The sequence below is a fragment of the Coregonus clupeaformis genome, chromosome 12 (assembly GCF_020615455.1).
Source record: "Coregonus clupeaformis isolate EN_2021a chromosome 12, ASM2061545v1, whole genome shotgun sequence".
Classification (NCBI taxonomy): domain Eukaryota; kingdom Metazoa; phylum Chordata; class Actinopteri; order Salmoniformes; family Salmonidae; genus Coregonus; species Coregonus clupeaformis.
This window is the reverse complement of record NC_059203.1, coordinates 24,714,497-24,724,496: the sequence shown is the minus strand read 5'-3', so window position 1 is coordinate 24,724,496 and position 10,000 is coordinate 24,714,497. Positions and strand designations below refer to the sequence as shown.

The 10,000-nt window shown below is 43.1% G+C and overlaps 1 protein-coding gene across 5 annotated transcripts in view; it reads right to left on the bottom strand.

Annotated features, from left to right (window-relative positions):
• The window catches only part of LOC121578114 (voltage-dependent L-type calcium channel subunit alpha-1D-like), a 110,096-nt gene that overhangs the window by 17,730 nt on the left and 82,366 nt on the right, over window positions 1-10,000 (bottom strand). For 3 of the 5 annotated variants that reach the window (XM_045223766.1, XM_045223765.1, XM_045223767.1), the window contains 5 exons: window positions 4,690-4,722; window positions 3,120-3,248; window positions 2,234-2,299; window positions 1,643-1,734; window positions 781-940 (listed from right to left, as the gene is read on the bottom strand). In XM_045223766.1, the coding sequence (XP_045079701.1) occupies window positions 781-940; window positions 1,643-1,734; window positions 2,234-2,299; window positions 3,120-3,248; window positions 4,690-4,722 (480 nt within the window). The remainder of the gene's footprint in view (window positions 1-780; window positions 941-1,642; window positions 1,735-2,233; window positions 2,300-3,119; window positions 3,249-4,689; window positions 4,723-10,000) is intronic. The other 2 variants (XM_045223768.1, XM_045223769.1) reach the window with 1 other exon arrangement.

Here is a 10,000-nt window from a genome sequence, read left to right as displayed (position 1 = left end):
CGAAAACAAACAAACTAATTGCAAAGACAGGCAAATCCAGCTCATAAAGTTATGCAAGCATAGCTAGTAGCTACCGAATGTTATTTTCGGTGAGTGTGGACATTTACAAGCGAAAGTGAATGAGAGAAATTGTGCAAATGAACAAAGTTGAGATGCATGCTTTTATGAAAGAGTAGCATGTGTACACGGAGCAGATGGGAGAAGAATGTATGAGATAAAAATGCTAGTAGGAAGCACAGGGACAAAATGGCAGCTGTAAAGATAACTCATCCCGAGCTCTTTGACTTCTGGCAGAAAGACATTATAAGATATCTGATGGCAAACATTTAGCAGTGAATTGCATACAAGTGTAACTTCATTATCTCTTGTGCGCCGCACAACTAAGACTCACCAATAGATATAGAACGCTATGGACTCACCAGCTGTCTTTCTCCTGTTGTGCTATTTACAAATAAACACGTGACTGGCTCAACTGTTCTGGAGAACTATGGTAAGCTTCATAATGTAAAATAATGTGAGCTGTGAAATGAAGACCGCAATCTGCTTTATCTCCTATCGTATTGCACAATTTGACTGCAGGTTTTAACTTTAAACGTAGCTACAAATATTAAAATTGATTGAAAAACGTAAAAAAAAATGTTTTGACGATATTGACGTTATTGAAAAACCATCCTGTGTCTTTTTCCAAATACCCCGGTATACGCTATACAGCCCAAGCCTAGTGTATAAGTGTGTATACAGTATGAACAGAATGCTGTGTATCTAAGTGTATTGATGTACCAGGAAGGCACAGAGCATGTAGAAGCTGATGAAGTAGATGTAGGCGAAGCTGGCTCCACAGGTCATCTCCTCTCCAGGGTTGTAGTCTGACTCTGGGTCACACAACTTTCCAGACACACACGCCAACATGATCTCCTGCCACGCCTCCCCCGTGGCACACCTGGGACAGAGACATGACTCGTCAGATACCTCAGCATAACCTTTGCACAACCTATTCACAACCATATGTCATCAACATATCTCCTTGCCTCTCCTGTGGTACACCTGGGACAAAAACATCACTCATCAGATAGCCTAAGTCAGCATTACCATAACCTTTCACAAACTATCCATAACCGTTTCACAACCACATCTCCTGATGAAGACTTTTAGGGATTTTGGCAATTAGGCCCTTTATCTACTTCCCCCAGAGTCGGATGAACTCGTGGATACCATATTTAGGTATTTTTATGAAGTTTGAGACAGTTTCGCGAGCCAATGCTAACTAGCTTAGCACACAGACTGGAAATATTTGGATACAGCTAGCATAACTTCCTTTATACTGGACTTCATTGCTAAAATCCCAAACTATCCCTTTAAGGGTCAAAACATTGTTAAAGGTAACGTCAGCGGAATGACGTTGCACGAGCAGCAACGCAGATATTGCGATGAGCAAGATGTAAGACTTCGCTCTCAGACAGTCACACATACTGCAGTATCTGCGCACGTGCACGGGGTTGCTTCACGCTCTTACAACGTGGTAGCCACGGGACCGAAACAGCAGAGAAGTTTAGCCTTGCACTTCAACGCTACATCGTCTGGGTGAACTCTGCCCCTGTGACCCCTCACGCTGACCCCCTGACCCCTACAGACCCCTACAGACCTGAAGAGCAGCAACACGGCCTGAGGGAAGGTCTGAAAGTTGTTGTTCCTGTTGATGTGGGTGCCGTCCACCATGGCTACCTTCCCAAACACCTGAAACAAACAGTATAGATAAACAAGGGTCCGTTTACATACTGTGTGAAGAACAGGGTTGTGTTCATTAGCGTATGCTATCCAACACTTTTTTTACATTTAGCAACAGAAACCAGAAATGAGTGTTTCTTAATGGACATGTCCAGGTAGTCTCTTCCTGTTTCAATCTGTTTCTTCCACGTTCGGTACATTATGAACACGACCCTGGTGTCCTGCTACTCTTTATAAAGAGGTTTAGTAAGGCTGTTACTGTGAGACTGACCCAGGTGTACTGCTACTCTTTATAAAGAGGTTTAGTAAGGCTGTTACTGTGAGACTGACCCAGGTGTACTGCTACTCTTTATAAAGAGGTTTAGTAAGGCTGTTACTGTGAGACTGACCCAGGTGTACTGCTACTCTTTATAAAGAGGTTTAGTAAGGCTGTTACTGTGAGATGATGAAGATGTTTTGGGGAGAATGGTTTAGTAACAAATAGTTTCTATCAGTTTCAGTCACTCACCTGCATGCCGATGACAGCATAGATGAAGAAGAGCATGGCGATCAGAAGGGCGACATAGGGCAGAGCCTGAAGAGAGAGAGGGAGAGAGAGAGGGCAGAGTGAGCGAGAGAGAGAGAGAGAGAGAGAGAGAGAGAGAGAGAGAGAGAGAGAGAGAGACAGAGACAGAGAGAGAGACAGAGAGAGAGACAGAGAGAGAGAGGGGGCAGAGTGAGCAAGAGAGAGAGAGAGAGAGATAGAGAGATAGAGAGACAGAGAGAGAGAGAGAGAGAGAGAGAGAGAGAGAGAGAGAGGGGGCAGAGTGAGCGAGAGAGAGAGAGAGAGAGAGAGAGAGAGAGAGCAGAGAGGGCAGAGTGAGAGAGAGAGAGAAAGAGAGAGAGAGAGAGGGGGGGGCAGAGTGAGCGGGAGAGAGAGAGAGAGAGAGAGAGAGAGAGAGAGAGAGAGAGAGAGAGAGAGAGAGAGAGAGAGAGAGGGCAGAGTGAGAGAGAGAGAGAAAGAGAGAGAGACAGAGGGGGCAGAGTGAGAGAGAGAGCGAGAGAAAGAGAGAGACAGAGCGAGGCAGAAAGAGAGAGAGAGAGGGCAGAGTGAGAGAGAGAGAAAGAGCAAGAGAGAGGCAGAGAGAGGGCAGAGTGTGTGTGAAAGAGAGAGAGAGAGAGAGAGAGAGAGAGAGAGAGACAGAGAGAGGGTAGAGAGGGCAGAGAGAGGGCAGAGAGAGAGACAGTGAGAATGAGAGAGAAAAACGAGAGAAATGGAACGAAGGAGAATGAGAATGAAAGAGGGAGAGAGAGAAAGAAAGAAAGAAAGAGAGAGGGAGACAAAGAGAGACACCAGAGTTAGTTCAATTCATTAATAGCCTGGGAAATGAGCTGAGTGGATGATGCCTCCTCACTTGAAAGGACTTGATGAAGGTCCACAGGAGGGTACGGATGCCCTCCCCTCTACTCAGCAGCTTGACCAATCGCATGACTCGGAACAGTCGGAAGAAGGTGATGGAGATGCGAGCACTGTCCTCCGTGTTCTGTAGGGGACGGAGGCAGCGTCAGAGGACCGGTGTGTGTGTGTGTGTGTGTGTGTGTGTGTAGAAAGCCAGTATGAGGGTTTGCGCTCAGGCTAGAATGGAAAGGCGGCCGGTGCGTAGGATAAAAAATATACAGTATGAAGAGTTCAAAAGGTACTCGCACTCAAAACCATGAAAAGGAATAACCTGTGTACACAGGGAACCTGGCTGTGCTTCAATGCCTGGACCAGCACTTAACAGTACTTAAAGTACTACATGCATGTACACTAAATCACATTTTTATACTAAAGGTGATTGGCCTTTACTGATACTGAGATATATATGAGCTGATTCAGCATGTATTGCATATTTACATCAACTAACATCTCTATGTAAAGCTGAGAGTGGTAGACAGCTGAGGGTTGTTTGAGGGATGGTGGTGATTTTACATATCCTTGTGACTAATCCTTGATCAAGATTGCATTATATTTTACATTAATCTAAGTATTTTGGTATGGACATCAAGACACTTTCTCTCAAAACCAGAAGAATCCTAGACTTGTTGCATCTACTAGGGCAGAGTTTCCCAACCCTCACCACGGGGACCACCAGCCATTTTATTCATTTGTTGTAGCCGTGATGAGGAGAGGTTGGGGAAACACAGTGGTGGGGTAAGTTTAGAGTGACAGAGTGGGAGGAGTAGTCCCCTATGCAGGTTAGCTGGAGTGGATCTGCTATGTATCTGTATCTAAGAGGCTGGTCGTGAAGTTTTGCCAGGAGCCCTGCTACAGTACAGACAGACCTACAGGGGAGGAGGAGAGGGACAGGGGCACATGCTGTAGGAAAGAAAACCTTGCCATAACTTGACTGGACACATCAGCACAAGCATGGCACCCTTGGTCCAGAGTCACTGCATGCGGAGTCACAGTGGGACTGACCCCCCCAGAGAGGTCAGCCAGTGGGGGTCAGAGGTCATAGCAGTGGTCATGACCCCGAGCCCAGGGGGTCATCCATGGGTCACTGCCGCACGCAGGGGACACATGGCATGGCAGAGACCATGCAGCGGTGTCAGCGCTACAAACGTGAGGAGGAGCGGACAGAACCACCCTCACCATGGGGGACCACACCGCCACGTTTGAGTGACCGACACACTCTCCTTCAAAAGAATAACCCCAAACGAAAACAGGAAAATTAAGAGCAAAAAAGGCCAAAGCAAAAAAACACAAACAAAAAATACAACCAAAAAGAACCGTAAAGAAACCAAACCAAACCAATTTCAAAATGAAAACGGAACTTTTTAATTGTATAAATTAAAAAGGCAAGGTTATAGACGAGGCCATGTAGAAGATTAGAGGAGGTTATATAGATTGAAGACAACAGAAATAAACAAACAGATCAACATAAACCAATGCAAACCCAGAGAAGACAGGGCAGGGCCCTGATTGGGGGAAGAGCATCTTACCCCCGACTCATCCAACTGAGGAGCCTCCGTTGGCTTTAAAATCAAAGACCTGTGTTAATGACTCGCACAACGTTATCACAACCCTCAGGTCTCCCTTATAATTTAATACAATATTATCACCATGTTTAAGATGTACGCACCATTAAAGACACACATAACTACATATACAGTTGAAGTCGGAAGTTTACATACACCTTAGCCAAATCCATTTAAACTCAGTTTTTCACAATTCCTGACATTTAATCCTAGTAGAAATTACCTGTTTTAGGTCAGTTAGGATCACCACTTTATTTTAAGAATGTGAAATGTCAGAATAATAGTAGAGAGAATTATTTATTTCTGCTTTTATTTCTTTCATCACATTCCCAGTGGGTCAGAAGTACATACACTCAATTAGTATTTGGTAGCATTGCCTTTTAATTGTTTAACTTGGGTTAAACGTTTCGGGTAGCCTTCCACAAGCTTCCCACAATAAGTTGGGTGAATTTTGGCCCATTCCTCCAGACAGAGCTAGTGTAACTGAGTCAGGTTTGTAGGCCTCCTTGCTTGCACACGCTTTTTCAGTTCTGCCCAAAATGTTTCTATAGGATTGAGGTCAGGGCTTATTGATGGCCACTCCAATACCTTGACTTTGTTGTCCTTAAGCCATTTTGCCCCAACTTTGGAAGTATGCTTGGGGTCATTGTCCATTTGGAAGACCCATTTGCGACCAAGATTTAACTTCCTGACTGATGTCTTGAGATGTTGCTTCAATATATCCACATAATTTTCCTTCCTCATGATGCCATCTATTTTGTGAAGTGCATCAGTCCCTCCTGCAGCAAAGCACCCCCACAGCATGATGCTGCCATCCCCGTGCTTCACGGTTGGGATAGTGTTCTTCGGCATTGCAATCATTCCCCTTTTTCCTCCAAACATAACGATGGTCATTATGGCCAAACAGTTCTATGTTTGTTTCATCAGACCAGAGGACATTTCTCCAAAAAGTACGATCTTTGTCCCCATGTGCAGTTGCAAACCGTAGTCTGGCTTTATTATGGCAGTTTTGGAGCAGTGGCTTCTTCCTTGCTGAGCGGCCTTTCAGGTTATGTCGATATAGGACTCGTTTTACTGTGGATATAGATACTATTGTACCTGTTTCCTCCAGCATCTTCACAAGGTCCTTTGCTGTTGTTCTGGGATTGATTTGCACTTTTCGCACCAAAGTATGTTCATCTCTAGGAGCCAGAACGCGTCTCCTTCCTGAGCAGTATGACGGCTGCGTGGTCCCATGGTGTTTATACTTGCGTACTCTTGTTTGTACAGATGAACGTGGTACCTTCAGGCGTTTGGAAATTGCTCCCAAGGATGAACCAGACTTGTGGAGGTCTACAATTTTTTTTCTGAGGTCTTGGCTGATTTCTTTTGATTTTCCCATGATGTCAAGCAAAGAGGCACTGAGTTTGATGGGAGGCCTTTAAATACATCCACAGGTACACCTCCAATTGACTCAAATGATGTCAATTAGCCTATCAGAAGCTTCTAAAGCCATGACATCATTTTCTGGAATTTTCCAAGCTGTTTAAAGGCACAGTCAATTTAGTGTATTTACACTTCTGACCCACTGGAATTGTGAAATAATCTGTCTGTAAACAATTGTTGGAAAAATGACTTGTGTCATGAACAAAGTAGATGTCTTAACCGACTTGCCAAAACTGTGTGGAGTGGTTGAAAAACAAGTTTTAATGACTCCAACTTAAGTTAATGTAAACTTCCGACTTCAACTGTACCATCACTATGCTTAAATTAAACGTACGTTACGTTTAAGACTGACACTTGACGTTTATACACTGTTTTTGGAACATTGAAAGACCGACCGACTCACACCTAAATCACAACCCCTATGTAACATAACGGTGATGACACACAGGACAGAATCTTAACACTTTAAATGTTTAAGACTGTCAGACAACATACTGTAACGCTTAAGAACTTCTATGTGGTGCTTACGTTGCATTTAAGATTGACCTATAACATTAAGACAATATAACACTTAAGTTAACGTTTAAGACTGAAACACAACTTTATCACTCCCACTGTGTAATGGTAATGACTGACATACATTATCGTAATGGTTTTAAATGGTTTAAACAGCTAGATGAAAAAGCTTGTGGCGCTACATATGGATAATGTTATAACAATGTTTATGAAACAATATTTGACTGACTGTTATTATGATGCTTATGGATATGATGTTCCAAACATAATGTTAATATGACTCTAACAGTGTTATTTTAGTGATTGTCGCACAACCCATATATAACCCATTTCTACCAGTCAACCGGTTATAATACTACAACCTCTTCTCTCCTCCTACTCATATAATGTGTTGTCGAAAGATTACTTTGGGCTTTTGATTTGTCATAATCTGATCCAGAACTAACTCAGAATTCTACTTCAACCTTTCCTGTATGTCACTTAAGGGTCTGGACATTCAGGCTAAAACTGTAAATCAAACACTCTGTCTTATGCTAACTCACACTCTTCCACACACAAGTCCACACAAACACACCTCACCAACACACATTTAGTAAAATATTACATACAAAGGTAGTCAAAGGTTTTTAAAATATCATATTGTATTAGTCAAAACTCTTAAAGGTCCAATGCAGCCGTTGTTTATCTCAATATCGAATAATTTCTGGGTAACAATTAAGTAACTTAATTAAAATTGTCACAAAAAAACAACAATAGCTTCTTAGCAAAGGGCAATTTCTCAAGCAAGAATTATGCTAGGACTGTCTGGGAGTGATTTGAGTGGGGAGGGGAAAACTGAACATTTGCTGGTCTATTAACTAATTTACTGCATGGTGATGTCACCATGGAAGGCCAAAACTCCATCCCACCAAAACAGGCTTTAATTTCAGGCACTTTTCAAACAGCTCTTACACTAAAATGGCATTATCATCATTTTCACAATTTCACAGTATTATTCCAACCTTACAGTGGGGCAAAAAAGTATTTAGTCAGCCACCAATTGTGCAAGTTCTCCCACTTAAAAAGATGAGAGAGGCCTGTAATTTTCATCATAGGTACACGTCAACTATGACAGACAAATTGAGGAAAAAAAATCCAGAAAATCACATTGTAGGATTTTTAATGAATTTATTTGCAAATTATGGTGGAAAATAAGTATTTGGTCACCTACAAACAAGCAAGATTTCTGGCTCTCACAGACCTGTAACTTCTTCTTTAAGAGGCTCCTCTGTCCTCCACTCGTTACCTGTATTAATGCAACCTGTTTGAACTTGTTATCAGTATAAAATACACCTGTCCACAACCTCAAACAGTCACACTCCAAACTCCACTATGGCCAAGACCAAAGAGCTGTCAAAGGACAGCAGAAACAAAATTGTAGACCTGCACCAGGCTGGGAAGACTGAATCTGCAATAGGTAAGCAGCTTGGTTTGAAGAAATCAACTGTGGGAGCAATTATTAGGAAATGGAAGACATACAAGACCACTGATAATCTCCCTCGATCTGGGGCTCCACGCAAGATCTCACCCCGTGGGGTCAAAATGATCACAAGAACGGTGAGCAAAAATCCCAGAACCACACGGGGGGACCTAGTGAATGACCTGCAGAGAGCTGGGACCAAAGTAACAAAGCCTACCATCAGTAACACACTACGCCGCCAGGGACTCAAATCCTGCAGTGCCAGACGTGTCCCCCTGCTTAAGCCAGTACATGTCCAGGCCCGTCTGAAGTTTGCTAGAGTGCATTTGGATGATCCAGAAGAGGATTGGGAGAATGTCATATGGTCAGATGAAACCAAAATAGAACTTTTGGTAAAAACTCAACTCGTCGTGTTTGGAGGACAAAGAATGCTGAGTTGCATCCAAAGAACACCATACCTACTGTGAAGCATGGGGGTGGAAACATCATGCTTTGGGGCTGTTTTTCTGCAAAGGGACCAGGACGACTGATCCGTGTAAAGGAAAGAATGAATGGGGCCATGTATCGTGAGATTTTGAGTGAAAACCTCCTTCCATCAGCAAGGGCATTGAAGATGAAACGTGGCTGGGTCTTTCAGCATGACAATGATCCCAAACACACCGCCCGGGCAACGAAGGAGTGGCTTCGTAAGAAGCATTTCAAGGTCCTGGAGTGGCCTAGCCAGTCTCTAGATCTCAACCCCATAGAAAATCTTTGGAGGGAGTTGAAAGTCCGTGTTGCCCATCGACAGCCCCAAAACATTACTGCTCTAGAGGAGATCTGCATGAAGGAATGGGCCAAAATACCAGAAACAGTGTGTGAAAACCTTGTGAAGACTTACAGAAAACGTTTGACCTGTGTCATTGCCAACAAAGGGTATATAACAAAGTATTGAGAAACTTTTGTTATTAACCAAATACTTATTTTCCACCATAATTTACAAATAAATTCATTAAAAATCCTACAATGTGATTTTCTGGATATTTTTTTCTCATTTTGTCTGTCATAGTTGACGTGTACCTATGATGAAAATTACAGGCCTCTCTCATCTTTTTAAGTGGGAGAACTTGCACAATTGGTGGCTGACTAAATACTTTTTTTCCCCACTGTATAGTGTGGAAATATATATAATACAAGGTTTTTGACTGCACTGGGCCTTTAAAAACGCAGCTATCAACACCTATATGGGAAAACAGTATATTCTTCATCAAAACACAGCTGTGAAAACTGTGAAAGAAACTGTGAGATAATCTGTGAACCATTGTCTGATTTCAGATGTATGATTTCACAGCAACAGTACAGGAAGAACACTGAGTGATGTCATCAACAGTGGACAGTATGAGTAGAGTAACTCCAGACAGACATGGCTTCAGTTCATTCATCTCCTACAGCGCAGTGGTTCACATTGAACAACAGGAATGTTATGAGGTGCGGAATGAGCAAGAAATCATAACACATGGAATAATAAAGCTGGAGGAGGTTCTTTAGGTAATCCTGGTCAACCAACAGCGTTTGATAGAGCATGCGTTCAGCATCGCCATGTTGATGCAGACAAGCACCACACACGTACACGCAAGACAAGTTTCAAAGATGAGGAGGAGGCGGCATTAGGAGCCAATAGTGATATCTGTTAGCATCGCACGCAGCAACCCCATGCATGTCGAAGTCAGTCAGTGCCCTGCATCAGAGTCACCGTTAGGGGGCGCTCTCATCGGGAGAGTGAGAGATAAAGAGAGAAGGCGAGAGAAGGGGGTTAGAGAGAGAGAGAGAGAGAGAGAGAGAGAGAGAGAGAGAGAGAGAGAGAGAGAGAGAGAGAGAGAGAGAGAGAGAGAGAGA